The sequence below is a fragment of the Sebastes fasciatus genome, chromosome 5 (genome assembly GCF_043250625.1).
Source record: "Sebastes fasciatus isolate fSebFas1 chromosome 5, fSebFas1.pri, whole genome shotgun sequence".
Taxonomy (NCBI): Eukaryota; Metazoa; Chordata; class Actinopteri; order Perciformes; family Sebastidae; genus Sebastes; species Sebastes fasciatus.
This window is the reverse complement of record NC_133799.1, coordinates 1,348,851-1,373,279: the sequence shown is the minus strand read 5'-3', so window position 1 is coordinate 1,373,279 and position 24,429 is coordinate 1,348,851. Positions and strand designations below refer to the sequence as shown.

The following is a 24,429-nucleotide window of genomic DNA, read 5'->3' as shown; positions in this document are numbered from 1 at the left end:
TGAGGTTGAGGTTATATCTCGTCTGACTGTGATGTCTCTGGTGTGACGACCTCAACGGCGTCTCATTAATGCTAACACTATCCCTAAATGACGATGGCCGCTCGCCGCCACCCTGCCGCCGAGGCCTCCGTCACCAAACATGCTCCGTTAATTACAGCCGCTGCTCAGGTCGCCTCTCGGTGACACTTATTAAATGGGAATGACCCCGCGGCAGCGTGTCGGCCGTCCCCGCGGAGGACAGACGCCCGTCCAAACACGCCGCTCATTGATGCACGCAAGGTCGTGGTCGGGGTCGACAACTGCGGTGAGCGCCGTCTATTCATTCACACGTGTTTTAAAAACTGAGCCTCATTAAAAGTTCATTAACTCCAAACGGTAAGATTTAATAACAGTCTGATTATTGTCTGGTCTGATCCCTCTCGTGTGTTCGTGGTTATCTGATCCCTCTCGTGTGTCCGTGGTTATCTGTGAGCTACAGCTTCGGTCTAGACGGTAAAGAGATTCAATAGTAATAATAATTCAATAATATATTCTCTTCCTTTGGTTAAATTCTAACATTTAAATTACTTTGAATCTCTGGTATGGAGGACAGAAACTGCCAAAATAATAATAATAATTATTATTTTTTTTTTAATAAATAAATAAATAAATGACTTGGTAGATAAATGAATATGTCATTAAATGTAGCAAAAATAATTAGTGTAGCTATTAATTAATTGTTAAAATATTACATAGATTGATATTTCTGTTCTCTTCTTTAATATTTCATCTTCGTATTAATTCACTTATTTATTTAGTCTTCTGTTTAATTTCTACTTTTATTCATATTTTTTTATTTATTTAATATTTATTTACATTTAAGTGTGTGTATTTATTTATGTATTTATGCATTTATTCATTTATTTCCTAATTTCTATTTTTATTTAAATACATTTTAAAATATATTTATTTATTTATTGCTTTTATTTTTTATTTATTCATTTATTTTCTTAATACTCTTGACTTACTATTTTTGCATTACTTTTTATTTATTTAATATTTATTTTATTATTTAAGTATTTATTCATTTATTTATGCAGGATTTTCCTTTTGCATTCATCCCCTTATTTATTCCCCATAACTTATTTATTTCTGTATTCTTTTCTTTCTATATTTCTTTATGCATTTCTGCCTCATTATGCAAATGAGAAATGCAAATGTCACCCAACGCGTGTCGTCACGGGGTCAGAGTGCATGACGATATTCTATATATTTTTTATATTATTTTTGCTATATTTAATGACATATTTACTTATGTATCGAGACATTTATTTATTTATTAATTTATTTTGGCAGGTTCGGTCCTCCATACTCTGAAACATCACAGTTTCTTATCAAAGTGAACGAGACACTCGAGCCGGAGAACAAACCTCTTTATCTTTTGGCCTTGTGTTTGTTCTGTGGACATTTCTCACAGCACATTTCCTGCCTCAGACGTTGTTGTCGTTCGATGATAGATGAGTCGATCATAAACGGCTCAGATTCGCCTAAAAGCTCTTTTTTAATTGGAGAGCTCTTCAGGTCTGTTATCTGCTGCTGTCTCTGTTCAGGATGCAGCCGCAGGAAATATCCATAAACGTCGTATTTTCATCGCTATTATTTGTCCTCTGTTGCTTGAGGGGTTTTGTCAGAAAAAAATGTCAGAAAAATATCCAATAACAAGTTTGAATAATGTCCGATAAAAAATCAGAAAAAAAGTCACAAAATTGTGACAAAAATGTCCAAAAAAACTGAAAAAAAGTCTGAAAAATGTTTGAAAATGTCTGAAAAAGTAGAAACATTTTTTTAAAAAAGCTCAGAATTTTTTGAAAAAAAGTCAGAAAATGTCCGAATAAAAGTTGAAAAAAAAGTTGAAAAAAGGTCGGAAAAATTTCGAAAGAAAAGTCAGAAAAATGTTCGATAAAGAATCTGAAAAGGTTTGGAAGAAATAGAAAAAAAAGTTCGCAAAATATTGGGGAAAAAAAGCCTGAGGAATGTTTAAAAAAAAACGTCTGAAAATGTCTGAATAAAAGTGGAAAAAAACCTGATGAATCCATCGGTACCAACCAGGTCAGACTAGCTGGTCATGAAGGAGGTTAAATAACGCTCCAAAGTTACACTAAAACTGTCATGGCCATGTTGAAAGGTGTCCCTTGACCTCTGACCTCCAGATCAGTGAATGTAAATGGGTTCTATGGGTACCCACGAGTCTCCCCTTTACAGACATGCCCACTTTATGATACTCACATGCAGTTTGGGGCAAGTCATAGTCAAGTCAGCACACTGACACACTGACAGCTGTTGTTGCCTGTTGGGCTGCAGTTTGCCATGTTCTGATTGGAGCAGATTTTTGGGATATTTTCTGTCTTTTTTGTGAGTATTTTTCTAATATTTAAAAAAATATATTTTTTAGACATTTGTTGGACATTTGTCGTATTTTTTTCGGACATTTGTAGGAAATTTTTCTGACTTTTTTTCAGATATTTTCGGACAATTTTCAGACATTTTGTTGACGCTCTTCTGATATTTTTCTGACTTTTTTTCTGACTTTTTTTTCTGACAGTTGGACATTTGATGGATATTTGTCGTACTTTTTTCAGACATATTTCAGACATTTGTCGGACATTCTTCTGAGTTTCTTTCTGATATTTTTCTGACATTTAGTCAGACTTTTTAAAAAACTTTTTTTTGTTGATATTTTTCAGACATTTGTCAGACTCTTTTTCAGACTTGCTAAATCTTTATGCTAAATGCAGTACCTGTGAGGGTTTCTGCACAATATCTGTCATTGTTTTGTGTTGTTAATTGATTTACAATAATAAATATATACATACATTTACATAAAGCAGCATATTTGTCCACTCCCATGTTGATAAGAGGATTAAATACTGGACAAATCTCCCTTTAAGGTTCATTTAGAACAGATAAAAAATGTGTAATTAATTTGTGATTAATCAGAATTAACTCTTTTAATTGATTGACAGCCCTTAATCTTACATATTATTGTCTACAATTTAAGCAATAAAAATGTAAATTTTTCTAAAAACGAAACCAATTAGTTTCTCATTTTAAGAGACCCGTCTTATTTTCTTTTGTGTATATTAACTGTTGCTCCTCAATAATGCAAAAGCATTTTTTATTCAATTATTTGATTTGTCGATGGAATTATTAGTAGAATACTTGATTACTTAAATAATCCAGAGCTGCAGCCGTAGATAGGGACATTCATGTTTTCACGTTTTTGCGTCGGCCACCGTAGTTCTCCGACACAAGAGAAGTTTCAGCTGGTTGCAATCTGCAACCTCGCCACTAGCTGTCACCAGATCCTACACACTGTCCCTTTAACCTGCAGAACTATTCTAGCTTCTGTAGATACACGACCGTTCAGGAGTTAGTAACCTGCCGTGTCCAGTCAGATGTCTCTGAGACGACGACTCTATATGTCTGAAAGCTTTGTTCAGTCTTCAGTCTTCCCTCTGCCACTCTCCTCTTCGTGTCCTTCCATCGCTCTTCTTTCTTCACTAATTCCCGTCACTTGTGAAATTATTTCCCCGAAGGCCTCGGCCGAAGGCAATTACCGCCGCTCACCTGTTTAATCAAATCTTCTCCAAGTGGATGCACACTCCTCAAAAACACTCTCCGGCTGTAAATATCAGCCGGCTGCTGCCAACTGTTGTCCTCTGGACTAGAAGGTGTTGAAATGACACGTTTGTGATCCTGAACGCTTCATCGAACCCAACAAGACAGACCAAACCATACTTCTTTCACTGTTTCCAACAAGTACTTCATGCTATGATCTGTTTATTAGATGATTGTCTTTATATATATATTCTATATTTTGAACAGATTAATTATAATAATCGTCTGGTTCTGGTTCTGTCTCTCAGGTTGGATCGCCATCCTGGGCTCTCTGTGGCTTCTGGTTCTGGCCGACATCCAGGACTTTGAGATCATCTTGCACCGGGTGGAGTGGGCCACGTTACTGTTCTTCGCTGGCCTCTTCGTTCTGATGGAGGTATTTAACTTACATATTTCTAGTATTGATTGAAAGACCATGTATATGATTTTAATAAATACTTAGAGTATATGAAATGAAAAGTGAGCCAGAGCTGGGATAAATGAAGCTGGACTCTCCTCTGACAAACATCTTTACTACAGACTAAATATTGATTCCCCTAAGTATCGCAATTAATTTATTTTACAATTTTAAAATAGATTTTTTTAATGCCAGAATGGATATATTTGCTTCATGTGAGTCTATGTGAGGTAGAAGGAAGTTACTGTTTTATTGTGGTAGTCTGAGTAAGGTGACGTCATATCCGTTCCGTATCCGTCAACCAAAACAAACCTCAGAGAGTCTAAAACGTTGGAGGGTCAGCGTGGATACGACCTGCACCCTCACATGTTAAATCCAGCGTGGTAAACACTACACATCCAGTAAAGGATGGAAACACTTTGGGTTTCACACGTTGACAGGAAAAGCAGAGCTAGACAGAGCAGAGCTAAAGCTGCATGCTAACTCTGTCACGGACAGGAAGCGTTATGGTATGGCGGTAACGTGGCGGTGGAGTCGGCCGTCGCTCTCGTCTCCGTGGTCAAATGGGCCGACGCTACGACTGTAGAGCACCCAGATACTGACATTAATGTTCTCTGCATTGAAACGGCCCCGATGGAGCTGACCATGGATGATAAAGAGAACGGAGCTGACGGGAGAGCTAGAGACCACCTTGGAGAAGTTACAGGAAGTAGACACGTGGGACTACGTCCGCTTTTCAAAATAAGGTGTTAACAAAGGGAACTGTAGATACTAAATACATCTATGGAAATAAGATTGATTAAATTATATTCACCAGAAGAATAAAACATTATACATTAAAAATAAAATCCCACTAATCTGTGAGTGAAATGTCTTTATTCTTTGGTCTTTGGGTTGCTGGATAATAAATAATTCATGACAGTGATCCTGATATATTTGACTTCAGGACATCTCTGACTACATACATGCTGAAAATCAAACATCTTTATTGTATTCATTTAGAGATTTTCCAAAGTGAAAGTCCCGTATTTGTACCTGGAGGTAGCGGTATTAAGGCGTAGAAACGTCCACCAGTGTGTGAATATCTTTTTGTTCTCTGTGTCAGTAACTATAACAACAATAGATCCATCTCTGTCTACTATAATGGAAACAAAAACGGTATTGCTTTTCTTCTCTTGGTTCAATCCCACCTCTAACTAATTCTCCTCAGACCTTCATATTAATCTTCTCCCCTCTTCATTCTTCAGGCGTTGGCCCAGCTGCAGCTCATCGACTACATTGGAGTTCAGACGGCGCTGCTTATAAAGGTGAGTCTTCCTCTTTGATTCTCAAACGTTACCGGTCGTCTCTCTGGGCTCCCTGTAAACTGGACAGAATTGTTAATTGGGCACAGGTGACATGATATTGCATTTCATGCATATTGATCCTTTTTGTTCTGCACAGCTCTGGATTCCATTATGTTTTGTTTACATGTGACTCCGGTCAGCGGTGGAATGGGTCTGAGGTAACGTTCAGAGATATTCTAGCCTGTGTGCATCATGTGAGCGAGGCGTCTCTTAGCAGCAGTAATGGGTACGTCAGCTGGTGTTTGGATGTTGGGCCTCTATAAGTCTAATGATCACACCTGACAGGTGGGAGGGGGGGTTTTTCTATGACCTGCTCCGCCTCCCCAAACAGTGGACACCATGCTGGGTAGGACTGCCTGGTCTTCCTCTCTTGAGACGAGGTGAAAGGAGGAGATATTGCCTCCTTAAACCCGGCCATGCATACTTAAAGAGGAGACGGTTGAAACGACATCATGCTTGTGACGGGTGGAGAATTGGCCTCGCTCGGAGCTCAGAGATGAAACTCAAAGACGCCGCCGCCACCACCCCCCCGTGGTCGTGTCACACAGTCAGACATCCTGTCCTCCCTGAAGACAGGCTCAGTGTCAACGAATGAACGTAATTGGTGTGTTTGATTTAAATCAGTGATGGGCTGAAGGGGGGGTGACGTGTGCATCAGAGTGTCGGTGAAACAGCAGTTATCTGTCTCTGTCTTGTTATTATCTCCACCTCTCAGGCGGTGCCAGAAGACCAGCGCTTGGCTATCGCCATCATCCTGGTGATGTGGGTCTCGGCTCTGGCTTCTTCTCTCATCGACAACATCCCCTTCACTGCCACCATGGTGAGAGGCTTCAGCCTGATGCTTTAATGTCTACTCTAACTATTAGCAACAAAGCAAATAAGTATATTTCACAAAATGTTGAATTATTCCTTCAAACTTTAAGCACAAACGATTCTATGGCAGCCGACCAAATGTAAACCATTTCATCGTCAGTATACAGTATTTTTCTTTCTCTCTTAGTTCCTGTAAATACTCAGCGAGGGTTTGATTTGTATTTTCTTGATATACGGCTACGTGTTCAGTGTATGCATCCTCCGTTAGTACGGTTTGTTAAAGTGGTATACACACCAGTATTCAGTCACGCAACATCTGGTTTCACCAGCAGGAAACGGTGGAAGTGTTCACGGTTACGCTGCACACGGACGCTTTAATGGTTCGTCTGTAGACTCATATTCAGAGGAGATGCAGGAAGGGAAGTAAATTCCTCAGAAAATAATCCAACAATCCAAAAGGATTGAGAACAGCCTGTCGGAGGGATCTGATGTGGCTCATCAGCTGCTGCATGTTGCATGTAAAACCCATCACATAGATGGAGCCCCTGTGTACATACTGTATGTATATGTATTAGAGCGTTTCAGACTATTTACTGAGTTATAGACACCAAACTTAGCTGAAATCATTTTGTTATTAAAATTATTTTTGGAAAAATAACGCATATAAAATGATTTTCTGCCAGAAGGGTTAAGACACTAACAGCTGTGTGTATTTTTTTTAATAATTTCCATTTTATCTCTGTACTCACAGATTCCTGTTCTCATCAACCTGAGTCAGGATGCAGACGTGAACCTGCCAGTAAAACCGCTCATCTACGCCCTGGCCATGGGAGCCTGTCTCGGGGGTAAGCCTCTGTTTTATTAGTATTATTCAAATCTTTTATTGGCTGTTCAAACATTTACACATTGTACATTATACAATATGTCAACATCTGCATCCCACCACACCTCACTGGGACACTGGCCAACACAAAAAAATAAATAATAAATAATAAATATAACAATAACAATAACACTAGTAACAAATATTGTAAGGAATATAAATAACGTAATAGAAAAAAACACATAGTCAAATGAATAAATAAAAGCATTAATATTAATGATACTAATAATATTAATTATAATAATAATAATACAAGTAACACATATTGCAAAGACAATAATAGTAAAAACACATGGTAAAATATCTAAATAAAATAACAACAATAATAATAATAATAATAATAATAATAATAATGAATGTTGTTAAGAATATGAATAAATAAAATACTGTGTAACAATAGAAAAAAATATGCTAAAATAAATATGATTAATGATAACAATAATATTAATAATAATAATAATAATAATAATAGTAACACATATTGTAAATATAGAATATAAATAAGAAATAGAAATAGAAAAAATACAATGTAAAGTAAATGAATAAAAGAAATATTAATAATGTTTATAATACTACTTATAAAATAATAATAATAAAAATAATAATAATAATAATAATAACAAATGCTGTGAAGAGTATAAATAATACCAAAAAAACACATAGTAAAATAAATAAAATAAAGATTCTACAACGATACTATGAAGTTGTGGTTATCAGTTATAGGCATTGAGTTATATTTCTTGAAGTGTAGACATTTTTATAGTAGTCCAGGACGGTTGCCATACTTTCTGGAATTTATTAACCGAGCCCTGAGCGGTAAATCTGATCTCTTCTCGCCATGAGAAAGCCCCAGCGTGGGCTGGAGAGAGATCCACATCTCTTTGAGCAAACCTCTATTTTATATAAAAACAGAGGATGAGACGGTTTGTTTTTTGGGGCTAAAAACACCGAACAAAGAGCAACGCTTCCAGTCAGCAGGGACTTTATTCCCTGTTTGAAAGGTGTGGATCTTTATCGATGGCCTCTGCCAGAAGGAGACATCATACGATCCAGGTGACAGCCACGCTGAGCTGACTGTGTGCAGCTGGGTCCGTCCCCAGGGAGGTCAGGCTGAGCAGCTCAAGGCCTCGTTCAGACTCGACCCAGCGGCCCTGGTGTCCCCCGGTGGCCCTGGTGGCCCCGACGGCGGCCCGGCGACCTCCAGCTCAGCGTGGCACTGTCTGGGTGGGAAGGACACAAACACAAAGACAGAGTTAGAGAGCTGTCACAGTGTCTCAGTTTAATCAACTCTACTGTGACAGGTCCGTATCGATCGGTAGTATGATGTCGCCACTGCCCAGCTCCATCCACACGCTGACACCGTCTGAGATGTGAGCGGTATCGAACGGCAGGACGGATACGCAGCCTGACTGTCAAAACATCAGCAGCCTTCAGCAGATTAGAGACTGTACGACTTTATACCGGACAGAGGCTACTGACAGAACCATGAAAGATTATTATTAACATTCTTATAGCTGTGCATTAATGTTGAATCCTTTGTAATGTGCTCTTCATAACTTTACGTGACGTTAAAAGAATGACCATCTGTATATCAGTTATGATGGATTGAAGTGAATGTTGGCCGCGTTTAACAACAGCAAAACTATATCAAAACATCTGTCTATAGACTCTCACACAGCTGGAGTAGTATAATCCAAGTCTCATTTATTCAGCTGAATGCTCACTACTTCCCAAACACATGCATCTGCACTAAAACCTCAATATTTAAAACATGGGTTAGCACGTCCAAGCGTGAGACTGTTAACCCTAACCCTGTTTATTAGGGGTGGATCACAACTTTTTTTTCCTTCTCGATTTCTAAATGATGTTTTTTTTTTTTTTTAAGTTATTTTTTGGGGGCATTTTTAAGCATTTTATTGATAGGACAGTGAATAGAGTGTTGAAAGGGGGAGAGAGAGAATTGACATGCGGAAAGGACCACAGGCCGGATTCGAACCCTGGTCCACCGCTGCTAGGACTGAGCCTTGGCGATACCTGGGCGCTCGCTCTACCGACTGAGCTAACCAGTCGCCCCTAAATGATGTTTTAATGTCAGAGTCGATATATTTGCTTCATCTGAGTCTATGTGGAGGTAGAAGGAAGTTACCGCTTTTATTGTGGTAGTCTGAGTGACGTGACGTCATATCTGTTCCGTATCCGTCAACCAAAACAAACCTCAGAGAGTCTAAAGCGTTGGAGGGTCAGCATGGATACGACCTGCAGCCTCACATGTTAAATCCAGCGTGGTAAACACTACACATCCAGTAAAGGATGGAAACACTTTGGGTTTCACACATTGACAGGAAAAGCAGAGCTAGACAGAGCAGAGCTAAAGCTGCATGCTAACTCTGTCACGGACAGGAAACGTTATCGTATCTGAAAAATGTCTGAAAAAAAGTCAGAAAAATGTCTGAAAAATGACAGAAAAATATCCGACAAATTAAAAAAAAAGTTAAAAAATAAATGTCCAAAAAATGTCCAAGGGAAAGAAAAAAAAATGACAAAAAAATATCCCAAAAATTTCCCAAAAATATCCAAAAAATATCCAAAAAATATTCAAAAATGTCCAAAAGATATCCGATCTTGAGCCCTTCATTACACAGATTTTTTATAACCTACAACTATCCAAGTAAAGGTCCCTAGAAGTGGTTGATTCAACTTTATGCAACCTTATTATTTGTTTTATTTATGTTGTTTTAATGTTTAATGATTAATGTTGTTTATGTGTCTGTTTAGGAAATGGCACATTGATCGGAGCATCAGCCAACGTCGTGTGTGCAGGAATAGCTGAACAACACGGATACGGCTTCTCCTTCATCGAGTTCTTCAGGTACGTCCTCTCTTCCTCTTCAGCACTAAACCAACATAACATAATAAAGTCCTAAACACCATGTTTCTAAACCCAGAGCTGCTTTATTGTTAGCTGGTCAGATTGTGCATCACTGAGGATGCTTTACTGCCCAGAGGGCTACTCACATGTTAATGTCCTTCATATGCTGCGAGAGGAGATGCCAACAATGTGTATCGAGCTGCCTGATAACATTCAGAGAAAAGTCTCACAATTCAGATTTTTGGTGTCACAGAAACATGTTTCTTAACTGCATTCAGGTAAAAATCCTATCTTATCTTAGGATAGGAGTTTAGCTTTTACAGAACCGATCGAGGAAGCACGTTTCTGCCTTGTTAGCATTGTGACCCGTACAAACCTCTGCTAGCAAACACACTTTACCTGACTCGGAGCTTTAAAACAAATCTTTATTGACAACTGTCAACAGCCAGAATTTCTATTTTACATGTACAGTGTGATCACTCAGGTCATGGCTGACGATCGGACCGTACAGTGTGTTCACTCAGGTTATGGCTGACAATTGGACTGTATAGTGTGATCACTCAGGTCATGGCTGACGATCGGACCGTACAGTGTGATCACTCAGGTCGTGGCTGACGATCGGACCGTACAGTGTGATCACTCAGGTCGTAGCTGACGATCGGACCGTACAGTGTGATCAGATCACTCAGGTCGTGGCTGACGATCGGAACGTACAGTGTGGTCACTCAGGTCGTGGCTGACGATCGGACCGTACAGTGTGATCACTCAGGTCGTAGCTGACGATCGGACCTTACAGTGTGATCAGATCACTCAGGTCGTGGCTGACGATCGGAACGTACAGTGTGGTCACTCAGGTCGTGGCTGACGATCGCACCGTACAGTGTGTTCACTCAGGTTATGGCTGATGATCGGACTGTATAGTGTGATCACTCAGGTCGTGGCTGACGATCGGACCGTACAGTGTGGTCACTCAGGTCGTAGCTGACGATCGGACCGTACAGTGTGATCACTCAGGTCGTGGCTGACGATCGGACCGTACAGTGTGGTCACTCAGGTCGTGGCTGACGATCGGACCGTACAGTGTGATCACTCAGGTCGTGGCTGACGATCGGAACGTACAGTGTGGTCACTCAGGTCGTGGCTGACGATCGGACCGTACAGTGTGGTCACTCAGGCTGTGGCTGACGATCGGACCGTACAGTGTGGTCACTCAGGTCGTGGCTGACGATCGGACCGTACAGTGTGATCCTTCAGGTTGTGGCTGACAATCGGACCGCACAGTGTGATCACTCAGGTCGCGGCTGACGATCGGACCGTACATTTTGATCACATAAGCTCAGTTCGGAATGCATTTGAGAGTTGAGAATTGCAGTTTCTTTTTGTCTTATTTGTGCAGGTTTAGCGACCTATTCCCCCTCAGTGTGGAGGAACTGGTACAAAATGTGCTTGATATATAAAAACCCCTCTAACTGACTGATTGACTGACTGATTGAGTTGAAACTGAGTGAAACACTCACAGAGAGCTTGATTTGATTTGAGATCTCTGGTGGGTGAAAAAGAAGAAGAAGTCATATGTGAAGCAGGATGAAGAGGACGCTGCCTCCAGAGTTCACACCTGCTCTCTGATCGTTCTCATCAGAGTGACGTAACAGTCAGACGTACTGTACGGTCGGCTCGTTGGAGAAGTGGAAGTGGTCAGTGATGTTGAAAGACAGATGAGGTTTAATATGTAACCGCTCGGTAATAGCATGTTCTCTGATCTATAACGACTAAGTGTTCTGTTTGTTCCAATGAGGAGAGGCTGAGATGTCTGAATGTCTGCAGAAGGATTTACATCAAACTCTCACAGCGGGGCCGCCGTTCACTCTGACACGTATAATTTACGGTTTGTGGCTGAGCCGCCGCCGTGTAGTCACTGAACGTACATGAGTGGATGATGTGGTGAAAGCCAAGGTTAGAAAACATTTCCACTGGACCGAGTGACAGGGATTGATCACTGCTGCTGACTTCACAGAGTCCCTACGAGGAGGACCCGTCTGTTTGCTGGCGTTCTGCCGTCGTTTGTATGTGTGAGATTGTGCGAGAGAAGCCGAATAATAACAACAGGTGACCTTTGGTGTTGTAAAGAAAAACAAATGCACAATTACCCGGTCATCGTTAGTTTCCTGTTTCCTTCTCACTCTGTTCCAGTAAAAACAAATGATAGAATTAAGAGGGAAATGTCATCGCAGTTAGTTCTCGTACAGCTCAGAGACGTGTCCGTCTGCATGAGAACAGTGGCAGCCTGTCAGCTCCACTTCTCTCTCTCTGCCTCCGTAGCCGTGTTTACAGCGAGGAGATTGAAGCGTTGCTCTCGGCCGAATCGCTGCCTGTAATTGGCTGTGTCTGCGGCGAGGGTCACAGCTGTTCAGAGAGACAGGTAACGGGGGGGAGACGTCTGTCTGCGACTCCAGGCAGCTGGGACCGACTGGTGCTGCATTCAGGGCCCAGATGAGCCCACTGGGGACCTGGATGCCTTTTTGATAGACCATCACAATAGACCATCACAAAGGAAGATGACCCTGAAGAGCTCAGCAGTTAGTTGTTGTGGTCCCCGTTGCTTCCTTCATGCCTCCAGACCCCGATCATCCTCCGATCAACCGTTAACCTGCGGAGCACCTAGTCTATACAGTATGTCCTGGATGGTACAGATAGAGTCCAGACAGAGTCCAGATAGAGCCCAGATAAACCGGGTACATAGGAACCATTAGTGCTCAGTGTGAAAAACAGCTGCTGTTGTTGTCCAGCAACACGTGACGCACGTGTCAATTTCCACTCCAGTCTTTTCTAAATAAAACTCCTCAGTTAGGTTTAGGTAAAGATGGTGGTTTGGGTTAAAATAACTCCAGAAGTTCTGTAACTGAAGTTCAGAAGTTACAAATAAATCAACGTTGACTTCTTGCCTCACACGGGGCACCAACGTTTTTGGACCCACCCATCCACCCCGACCTCCTCGCTACACGCCGTTCACTGCTCTCTATACTTCCTGGTTCACAATTACATGGACTAACTATTTCACGAACTGCTGAACACTGCATGCATGTTTAAACACTAGTCATGCTGCTCATTGAATAGACCTTTTCAAACTTGACAACATAAACATACTAGACGAGCCCCTTTGTATTTCCTGTTGCAGTGTTTGGTAATGCAGTAGCTGATAGGAAGTAAAGTTGGACCAAAGCTGTTGCCCTAGCAACAGAGTGGCAATGAAAAGGTCACAGGTCAAGCATTGTCACAGGGAGCTGAGCTGTCCTGTGTCCTACGTCCTGCCCAGTCAGACGATTACGTCCTTCTGGTTTATCTAAAGAAAGTCTTTGAGATTACATCGGGACGTTCAAAGAGCTTGCATCACACACAATTAAATCAACGTGTGAGATCACAAAGGATGATGGGAGTTTTTAGACGAAGGTGAACCTCGCTCCGCTCCTGTGCCGTATTGTGGTAACTTTTTCCATCTGCCCTCTGTGGCGTCACGCTGAGCCTGCGATGGGGCAAACGAGGTATTACTCAGCAGAAAGAGATTCACTCCTGTAGAGGTGACCTCAGCTTGTCTGATTAGGATAAGAGTTTAGAGATTCCCTCACTCCATCCATCTTCCGTTGACATTCATTCCACTGAGATTAAAATCATAGTGGTCTCATGTTAATGAGATATTTAAAGGAATAATTCACCCCCAAAATGAGCATCTGTATATCAGTTACTCACCCTGAGCTACCTTGAATTCTGTGAGAAAACGTCTCTCATGTCTCCACGGTGAACGGAGAATCAGAAAACAGAGAAAAGTCTTGATGAATTGAAGTAAACTGAAGTTTAACAGCAAAACGATATCAAACATCCGTTTATAAGCTCTCCCACAACAAAGATCAGGTTCTTAGGTACGTTTCAGAAGGATCAGGTGTCTCATTTATAAAACAGTGTGTAGGATCCGTACTAAAACTGTACGTGCGCACAAAAGACGAAAATGGCGTGCACCAAAAAAAAAATCAGACTTATAAAACTGTGCGTACGCACACCTGCACGCGATGTTCCCTTTATACACCTGCACGCAATGTTCCCTTTATACACCTGCGGGCGATGTTCCCTTTATAAACCACAGTCTACCTGGAGATGTGCGCACGTGGATCCGCCTCATGTTCCGCCCTCTACACACCATCATTGATGCAAAGCACCTCATGAATGTTTCTGCATGTGAATGAACCTGTTGATCAGTGGATCTTTACGGTGAATCACGGTGACTAGCGAGAGGAAGACAGAGAAAAGGAGTTTTTCTGACACAGAGATGGAGGTGTTTGTAGGTGAGGAGGTCTCTGAACACTCGTTCCCTCCTACGATGGTGAGACAGCGTTGATGAGATATTGAGCGGAATTTAATTGTAGATTTGAGTTGATCTTTTACATTTGTAAGGTGCTTATGGAATAGTTATGGCTCACTAGCACAAAGAACCCTGCTGTTTTAAATGTTTATGATAAAGAGGATATAAGTATGAAGTGAAGTTAAATGTGTGAGAGGCATCATTATACGTATAATGACATTTAATCTCTACAGTCTGACTTCAATTCCCCGCCTCACCATCTGCGTCGCTACCTCGGTGCATCCATACTGTGCGTACGCACGGGTTAAAGTTTCCGTACCGGTGCGCACATTCTCCCGTCAAGTTTTATTTTTATAGATCACGACTGTTGCGTGGGAAGTGACGTACGCACATTTCAGGGCCCGTTTTGTGCGTACGCAGCGGTTCTAAATGACAGCCCTGGTTCTTAGGTACGTTCCAGAAGGATCAGATCGTGATGAATCTTTGTTTAGCCGGCTGACGATGATGTCTACCCTTCTCTGTTATTTTACTTCTCTGAGGTTTCCCTCATTATTCACACCCTGTCACACCTTTGATCTGTAAATAAAATGCTAATCATGCTGACCTTTGCACTTCAGTTCAGTCAGCTACTCAAAAAAGTTTGACTGGGTTATGATTTAAATGCAGCGCCACGTCGTACTGGACTCATTATTAATGAGCCTAAGTGCTCGACTAGCCTCATTAATCCTCAGTTCAAACACTAATTTGACATTTCCACATGCATATTAAATGGAAACGGCATAATTTGAATCATCTGAATGAGGAAATAGTCGTAGCAATAAGGAGTAATACACGGACACACACATTTCTAACATTTACTGTTATTAACTTGAGGTCCTCTGGACTTCCTGTTGGCTTCTCTCAGCTTCTCCAGAGCAGCAGACGGGATGTATGGCAGCTCTGGAAAGGTCATCTTAAAATAGGGCTTTGAGGTGGCTTCTGATTCAGAGGAACTTATATAAGAGAGAGAGAACAGATACAACAGGCCAACGATGGGCCGACAATAGCTGTTCACAACTACTGGAAAAGAAACTCAAAATGCACATGAAGAGCTTTTTTAAATGATTTCAGTCCTTTTAATATATATATTATCTGTATTTTTGAAGATTTTAGGGCTGTCGAAGTTAACGGGATAATAGCACATTAACGCAACTTGGGATTTTTAGGTTGTAGCGGCTCAGTTTTAAAGCTAAAGTGAAGATCCTGGTATCATATGAAACTATGAAACCTGATGAATCCATCGACAACAACCATGTCAGACTAGCTGGTAATGAAGGAGGTCAAATAACGTTCCAAACTTACGCTGGCTTTTGTCCTAAAAAATTACAGAAAAATGTCCAATAAAATGTCCGAAAAAAAGTAGGAGAAAAACAGAAAAATGTTTGAAATGTTTTTTTTAAAAAGTTCAAAAAATGGCGGAAAACATTTCAGAAAAATATCAAATAAAAAGTCAGAAAGTTTTTCCAAAAAAAAGTCTGAAAAATATCCGAAAAAACCTGATGAATCCATCGGTAACAACCATGTCATACTAGCTGGTTTTGAAGGATGTTAAATAACGCTCCAAAGTTACGCAGAAAAATTGCAGGACAATGTCAGGAAAAAAGTCAGAAAAATGTCCAAAAGAAGTCTAAAAAGTCTCTGATAAATGTCCAAAAATGTTCCAGAAATTGTCTCAAAAAAAGTAAAAAGAAAAGTCTGAAAAATGTCTGAAAGAAAGGCAGAAGAAAAGTCAGATCCTGGTATCATATGAAACTAGAAAACCTGATGAATACATCGGTACCAACCATGTCAGACTAGCTTGTCCTGAAGGAGGTTAAATAACGCTCCAGACTTACGATAAATTTTGGCGAAGAAAAACTATTATGTCCATGTTCAAAGGGGTCCCCGGTTGAAAAGACCTGTGTTTGTTTGACCCGTATAACCACCCCGACGTCCTCCGTACGTGGACTTCCGTGGACTATCATTAGAAATGTTTTTGTGATACGTCAAAAACAAACGGAATCTGCGACAAAATACGTTTCCCTCGAAACGTAACTCATGATGCAGTTTAATTGTTTGTCATGTAATGTCATTTTTATGAGACGGGGCTGAAGCAGGAGAGCAAACAGTTGTTTGACCTCAGTGGAAATGTTGTTTTTGAAAGGCTAAACGCCAACAAATATGAATTGAAGCAGAATGTTTTTGTTACATAAAAGCACAGGGCTGTCAAAGTTAATGTGATAATAACGTGTTAACACAAATTAGTTTTAACGCCACTAATTTCTTTAACACAACTTGTAATTTTTAGGTTGTAATGGCTCAGTTTTAAAGCTAGAGTGAAGAAACCGTTAGTTTGAGCTATTTAACGAACTCTTGACTGTGATTGTAATTCGAGAAAGTTCGTTGTTAACTGTGTGATACAAAGTATTTTGTAGTTGGATTCAAACAAGACAGCAAAGCTAACCATAAACTTTATAAACTAGGGCTGTCAAAGTTAATGCGATAATAACGCAAAATCGTTTTAAAGCCACTAATTTTTTTAACGCAACTTGTGATTTTTAGGTTGTAGAGTTTTTAAAGCTAGAGTGAAGATACTGGTATCATATGAAACTATAAAACCTGATGAATCCATCGGTACCAACCATGTCACACTAGCTATACAATATGTGTACTTCATACTGTATTTGTGTGACTGTTTATTCCTCTGATTCACCAATATGCTGATGATATACCCCTAATTTTGGCAGAAAAAAATAAACAAAAACCATGTCAGACTAGCTCATCATGAAGGAGGTTAAATAACGCTCCAAACTGACACTAAATGTTGGAGAGGAAAAACTGTCATGTCCGTTTTCAAAGTGTTTCCTTGACCTCTGACCTCCAGATATGTGAATGTAAATGGGTTCTATGGGTACCCACGAGTCTCTCCTTTACAGACATGCCCACTTTATGATAATCACATGCAGTTTGGGTCAAGTCATAGTCAAGTCAGCACACTGACACACTGACAGCTGTTGTTGCCTGTTGGGCTGCAGTTTGCCATGTTATGATTTGAGCATATTGTTTTATGCTAAATGCAGTACCTGTGAGGGTTTCTGGATCAATATCTGTCATTGATTTGTGATGGTAATTGATTTCCAATAATAAATATATACATACATTTGCATAAAGCAGCATATTTGTCCACTCCCATGTTGATAAGAGGATTAAATACTTGACTAATCTCCCTTAAAAGATGTTACTAGTTAATGAGGGCGGCGCTGCATCAAGTAACTAAACTCTCATTTTGTCTGTGAGACATGAAATCCTCCAAACATTTAACTTCTCCCAGCTGTCAGAAATATGTTAAATAAGGAACTCATTTAATAACAGCCTTAATTAGCCACTCGGGGATCTTTAATTAAAGTTGAGGATTTGACCACATTTAATGTGAGTAACTGAGACGCCGTTGATCAGACCGATGAGAACTCTCTCCGTCTCGTCTCTGGGGCGCTCCGTCATTCTGCCTACAGGTTCTTCACTTGTCCTGTTGTTGTTTATGGACCGTCTAACATGTTGCACAATGAAATACACGTTGAAACTAGTTTTCAGTTTTAGCCACAAGCTGCAAAATGTCCTCCTTTAATCAGTCATAAATACTAAAAACCTGTTTGTTGTAATTGTGCGGCTGCTGTTGACCCTCAATCAGGTATCAGGTCAGCTACATCTATAGGTCAAAAAACTACGCTTTGTCACGACCGAGGCATCTGATAAATAAGGGGAAATAAATAAGGAGTGAAATGCAAAATCATGCCAAAATAAATAAATAAAATAAAGAATAAATACATAAATAAATACAAAAAATACATGCATGAATAAATAAATAAATAAAGAATAAATTAAAAAATGAATACATAAATATAAAATAAATGCAAAAATAAATAAATACATTTAAACATGTATAAAAATAAATTAAATTTTTGTAATATATAAATAAATATATATTATAGTAAAAATAAATACATTTAAAAAAATAAATAAAAGGGAAAATTAAACAGAAGAATTACAAAAATTATAAAAATATATAAATAAAAAATGTAAATATATAAATAAATATATATATTATAATAAAATAAATAAATTTAAAAAAAATAAAAGGGGAAATATAATAATAATAATATTATAATATAATATAAATAAGGGAATTAATACAAAGATAAATAAATAAAGAAGCAGATTAAAACAGAAATAGCAATTTATGTCACATTTTATCAATTAATTATTATGACTACATTTATTTTTAATATTATTTTTGCTGCCTTTAATGACATTTTTTAATTTATTTATTTATTCAGTTATTTATTTATCTGTTCAACATCCTGTTTTTGTTTGACTATAACGGGAGTTACAGAGGTGAAAAGTGTATTTGTTTGTTTGTTTATTTATTTGTTCATTTGTTACCTCAATGAATAAAATGAGGACGGGCGCCCACTGCCATTCTTTTTGTTTTATTTTTATTTTTCTTTTTTAGAGGGCGACCAACGCCCCCCAGAAGTTGGCGCCCTAGGCGACCGCCTACATGGCCTATGCCTTAAACCGGCCCTGCCCACCTCAACTTTATTTTACATATTTCCATAAAAGGTTCCATAAAAGTTCATATGTAAGAAGACATAACATAAGAAAGTCCTGGTCACCTGTGAGTCACCGTCCATCAAACACTGAACATCAGTGTTAACTGAACTCAAACAGTCGTGTCCGACTTTTACATCCTCGGAGCAGAAACGCTGCCGATAAACAGAAAACACACGTAACCTTTTACATCTCTCTGAAGACCCGGCTCACGCTGTTAAACTTTATATTTCACATATTAATCTGACCTGAGAGAGTTACCGTCGTTACTGTGATGAGAAAATAAAACTACACTCAGACACAATAGAATATAAAGTTGTGTTGATGAGACAAACAGCCCATTACCCCTCTGTTATCATCATCATCATCATCATCATCATCATCAGCATCAGCATCAGCATCATCATCAGCATCAGCATCAGCATCATCATCATCATCATAATTGGCCGTGCATTAGAACTAACTGTCTGTTATCACTTGGTCATTAATCTCAATATGAGAGTTAATAAACAGCGGTGTGAACCCTCATTAGTAGGTTTATGGTTATTATCTGGTTTATCATTGACTCGCTGCAGCAGCACACATGTGAGCAACATCTGCTCTAAATGATGTTTTAATAGGAGTTCATCTTTCAGTCGGCGTGTTATGGTTTTAATTCCCTGCTTTGACAGAGATGAATCTCCGTCTACATGTAGTTTGTGTCTCTCGTCGTCCTCCTGAAGGGATCTGTGTGTCAGAGACCGGAGGCCAACAGATCTCTGGCCGTCGGAGCAGCCATGTGTCCATGTAGGACATGGTAGACGTCCAAACCACCGACCATCTGCAGGTCTGCAGTCATCTGAGGACACATTCCATATTCATGATACTAATGGAGGAATGAAGAACTCGTCTGGCGTACAGTAATTCACTTTTACAGGTTCCTGCTCTACTTTAATGGCATCGATCGTCTTTATAATGACTGAATATTAGTCATTATAATAATAAATAACTGAATCTCTGTTATTATAATGAGAACAGGAAACATCACAACAAACTCTAGTCTGTCCCCGGTGTCCAACTTCGGAGCGGTCCGTTGTTTCTGTGCACCAGAAGGCTTTTAGAGTGTTTAATTTCATTTGGTCTGTTTTAACATCTCATTGGTCCTGACCTGGAGTCCGCACGAAGACAAACCTTCGTCTTGATGCGTCCTTGAGCAAGACTCTGATTTGTACCAGCTTCAACCCGGCATCACGCCAAAGCGTGTAATAGACCAATGGGCCCTTTGTCCCCCCACTTTACGGCCCTGTCTCACTTTCTTTTTAAAGTCGTGAATCACTGTATACCCGGCAAATGCTCCTATATTACAACACGGTAACGGATGATGTTTCAATAATTCCCGTCCAGACTGGAGGGAGTCAGCAGTGTTTTTCCTCTCCAGATGTTCATCTGGTCAGCAGCTGTATGCTCAGCTTCGTCTCAGCTGCGTCTCACGGAACCGCAAGCTGAACTCAAGTGTTTAATTACGCTTCAAGTCTATTTTCTTTCGACAATACGTGTGTAAACGTGAGGTTGATGCGCAATAAAAAAAACACTGAATAATATATTTATCCACATTTTGCAGTCGGCAGGCAGAGTGTGGATCTTTATCCAATCATAATCATCCATTGTGTAGATTAATTCAAATGAAATCATCGTCCGGTGCGCCGCGACCGCGGTCTGCTCGGAAAGGCCCGACCGTGAGTTTTACATCAGCACCTCGCCGCTGCCCGGGGCCGTGGAGTTCTCGATGTGCACCGCGCCCTCTCTCCCTGCGGGGACAGATGGGATCCCCGGGACGGACTGTCCTCAGTGGAGGAGTCTGCGGCGATGTCGACACCCCGTCTCGTTCACCGTGCTGATGCATCAGCATTCACAACCAGACAACCTTTCTGATTAAATAGTTTACTGGAGCTCTGGTCCACGTGTTTATTCTGGTTCACAAGTTGTCCAGAAGAAGAAGATGAAATGCTCCAACATCCATAATCCTTAATGGTCCTCTGGAGTCGTTGTAGAGGGAAGCTGTGATATCAGCTGACATAGTAAAAGTAAACGCCGCCTTATCAAACATTTATTCATGAACACGCTGCTGCAGGCGGTCGGCTCCGTTCGTCTGATGGAGACAAATGGAGACAAAGATTATTTTTCTGACAAAGTAACTGAACATTATGAAATAAGTGTTTCAGTACAGCCTTTAACACTTTATATTATTTATATACTGTGTGTTATGTTGGATTGTTTCAAGTTTCTGCGTGAAAAACATTTATACTGCATGAAGAGAAACCACTGACTGCAGTGGAGACATGGACATCTATGATATATATATATGATATACTGTATATCAGGGCTGTCAAAGTTAACGCAACTTGTGATCTTTAGGTTGTAGCGGTTCAGTTTTAAAGTTAGAGTGAAGATACTGGTATCATATGAAATCTAAAACCTGATGAATCCATCGGTACCAACCAGGTCAGACTAGCTGGTCATGAAGGAGGTTAAATGACGCTCCAAACTAATGCTAAATGTTGGAGAGGATAAACTGTCATGTCCATGTTCAAAGGGGTCCCTTGACCTCTGACCTCCAGATCAGTGAATGTAAATGGGTTCTATGGGTACCCACGAGTCTCCCCTTTACAGACATGCCCACTTTATGATAATCACATGCAGTTTGGGGCAAGTCATAGTCAAGTCAGCACACTGACACACTGACAGCTGTTGTTGCCTGTTGGGCTGCAGTTTGCCATGTTATGATTGGAGCATATTTTTCGGATATTTTTCTGACTTTTCTTTTTACTTTTTTTGGATATTTGTTGGATTTTTTTAATTTTTTTTACCTTTTTCAGATATTTAAAAAAACAAAACATTTTGTTGATATTTGTCGGACATTTTTCTGACTTTTTTTAATACTTTTTTTCGACTTTTTTTTAAATGTTTTTCTGGCTTTCTTTTTTTTTTTTTAATGTTGATATTTTTCAGACATTTTTAAAACTTTTTTTGGAAATTTGTTCAGACATGCTAAATCTTTATGCTAAATGCAGTACCTGTGAGGGTTTCTGGACAATATCTGTCATTGTTTTGTGTTAATTGATTTACAATAATACATATATACATACATTTGCATAAAGCAGCATATTATTATAGCAGCATATATATTAGCCCACTCCCATGTTGATAAAAGTATTAAATACTTGACTAATCTCCCTTTAAGGTACATTTAGAACAGATAATAAATGTGCGAGTAACTATGGACAATCGTGCAATTAATCAGTATTAAATATCCCTACTTTATTCATTATTTGAGCTATTTGTTTTGTTTTTGAGTAATCCTTGATTCTTGACTAGTTGAGTATAACTAACCATCATGAATATGTGTTGTTGCTCGTTACAGGTTAGGGTTCCCCATGATGATAATGACGTGTATAATCGGGATGTGCTACCTGCTGGCTACCCACATCGGACTGGGATGGAATATGTAGTCCTCTACGACGGGTGTCCCGGAGCCAAAGAGACTGTTACTGTGATTAAAGTCACCTGACTGACTAATCAGACTCATACATGCGCTACAGGAAGCACAGCAGACACGTTATGGAAGATGTCTTTGACTCAGTTTCACCACCTTTATCAAACCTTTAGTCCTCACGAGAGCCGATCCAAGGGAACTGGACCTGCCGGACTCCGTACTGCTGTTCATGGTGCTGCCGCCTCAGTGAGTGATTCTGATGGAAAACTATGTGGTCTGTTTACAAAAAGCAACCCTTCCCAATTAATTGTATTCCACTGATTTTAGAGACCTTTAGGACACCGATCACTTTGTTTTATTCAAACGTTTCACTCAAACCGTACGCCGATATCTTAAAGGAACCACGATACCCGGTGAAAGGGATTTTATAACAGCATCAATCAAACTGGAGAGTAGCAGGATGATTAAATACAAACATTATATACTATCTATTGTACTGTGTACACAATAATCTCATGTAAACTCAATGATTTAGTTCATGTAGAAAATGTAAATGCTGTTATGTTGCATTCACACCAAGAGCGAAGAGAATGTTCGCCTCGCTTTACTCGCGTGTGTCGGACCGCCGGTATCATTCGTGTTCATTCGCTCTAGATGCGCCGGAGAGGAGGAGGAGCTCGTCTCCATAGATACCAACAACTTCTCTTTCCTCCACTTCCTCCATCAAACATAGAAGAAAACCAAACGCCGTCGTGTCTGGGTTCATAACGTCACCCGGCGGCGAGCTGTATTCACATACAGCGTCATCACATTGACTGTATCTAGCAGCCACACGTCTCTACTGCGGTATGAACCCAGAATAAACAGATGTGCTGTGATTTAATATCAATAAACAGATCAACATGATGCTGAAATAATGAAATCATTCAGCATCATCAATGAAATAATCAGACAACTTTTAAAATGCTTGTTTTGTGAATGGAGTCTGGATGGATCAGAGCCAGGCTGTGCAGCTGCTCCATCAACACTCAACATGACGTCATCTAGAGACGTTGTTGTTTCTACCAGAGACAGTCTGTGGTTTCTGCTCTCTGGACAGAGATGATGGACTATCGTAGCTCTGGGTGACCACAGACACACACAAGATTTATTTATCCTCCATTTCTGATTCAACAACGTCAGGACGTCAGTGAGGACAGGAGGACGATCTCAACGCTGAGAGGCTTTCACCACACAGAGACACGCACATTTCTCGCTTGAGTTTAGGGATGCACCGATACCGATACCAGTATCTATCGGGTATCGGGTCCGATACTGTGCTCATGAACTCGTACTCGCAAAACGGCTCCGATACAACGGCACCGATTCCACTTTACAGCAGCGTGACGTTAACCTCTCGTCACAATCTTTCGGGTCCTATCGCACACGCTCACGCTCCACGACGGTGCGGGCGAGACGGACCGGTGGTACGCCCGACCCACACCGGGATCCCACCTCAGCCAGCGCGCGCCGGCCCTCACTTTCATTGCGCCACGAGGTTTTGCTTGCATCCTCTGACTCCCGCGTGCGTTAGACTCCTTGGTCCGTGTTTCAAGACGGGTCGGGTGGGTTGCAGACATCGCCGCAGACCCCTGACGCCTTTTACGTGGGCTGAGCCCCGCCCTGGGGGCACGACGCGGTTGGGACGCCCTGAGGACAGTCGGCCCCGTCGGCCCCGGGAAGCACCTTCACCCCGAGCCTTTCCAAGCCGACCTAGAGCCGGTGGCGGCGCACCGCCTCGTATGCGGGACTCCCCAGCCTGCCGTGTGTCGCTCACACCCTCCAGCTGCCTGTTAACGAGGGTCTTTAGGCACAGAGAAGTACTCGTATCGGTACTCGGTATCGGCGAGTACCTAAATGTCAGTACTTGTACTCGGTCTGAAAAAAAGTGATATCGGTGCATCCCTATCAACGACGTCAGGATGTCAGTGACCACAGGAGGACAATCTCAACGCTGAGAGGCTTTCACCACACAA

The 24,429-nt window shown here is 40.6% G+C and overlaps 1 protein-coding gene across 1 annotated transcript in view; it reads left to right on the top strand.

The window, feature by feature from the left end:
- The window catches only part of oca2 (oculocutaneous albinism II), a 56,778-nt gene extending 33,122 nt beyond the window's left edge, over positions 1 to 23,656 (top strand). Inside the window, exons 18-23 of the mRNA XM_074636774.1 lie at positions 3,906 to 4,033; positions 5,302 to 5,361; positions 6,116 to 6,220; positions 6,965 to 7,058; positions 9,872 to 9,965; positions 22,343 to 23,656. Of these exons, the coding sequence (XP_074492875.1) occupies positions 3,906 to 4,033; positions 5,302 to 5,361; positions 6,116 to 6,220; positions 6,965 to 7,058; positions 9,872 to 9,965; positions 22,343 to 22,430 (569 nt within the window). The 3' untranslated portion in view covers positions 22,431 to 23,656. The remainder of the gene's footprint in view (positions 1 to 3,905; positions 4,034 to 5,301; positions 5,362 to 6,115; positions 6,221 to 6,964; positions 7,059 to 9,871; positions 9,966 to 22,342) is intronic.
- Positions 23,657 to 24,429: the final 773 nt, after the last annotated feature.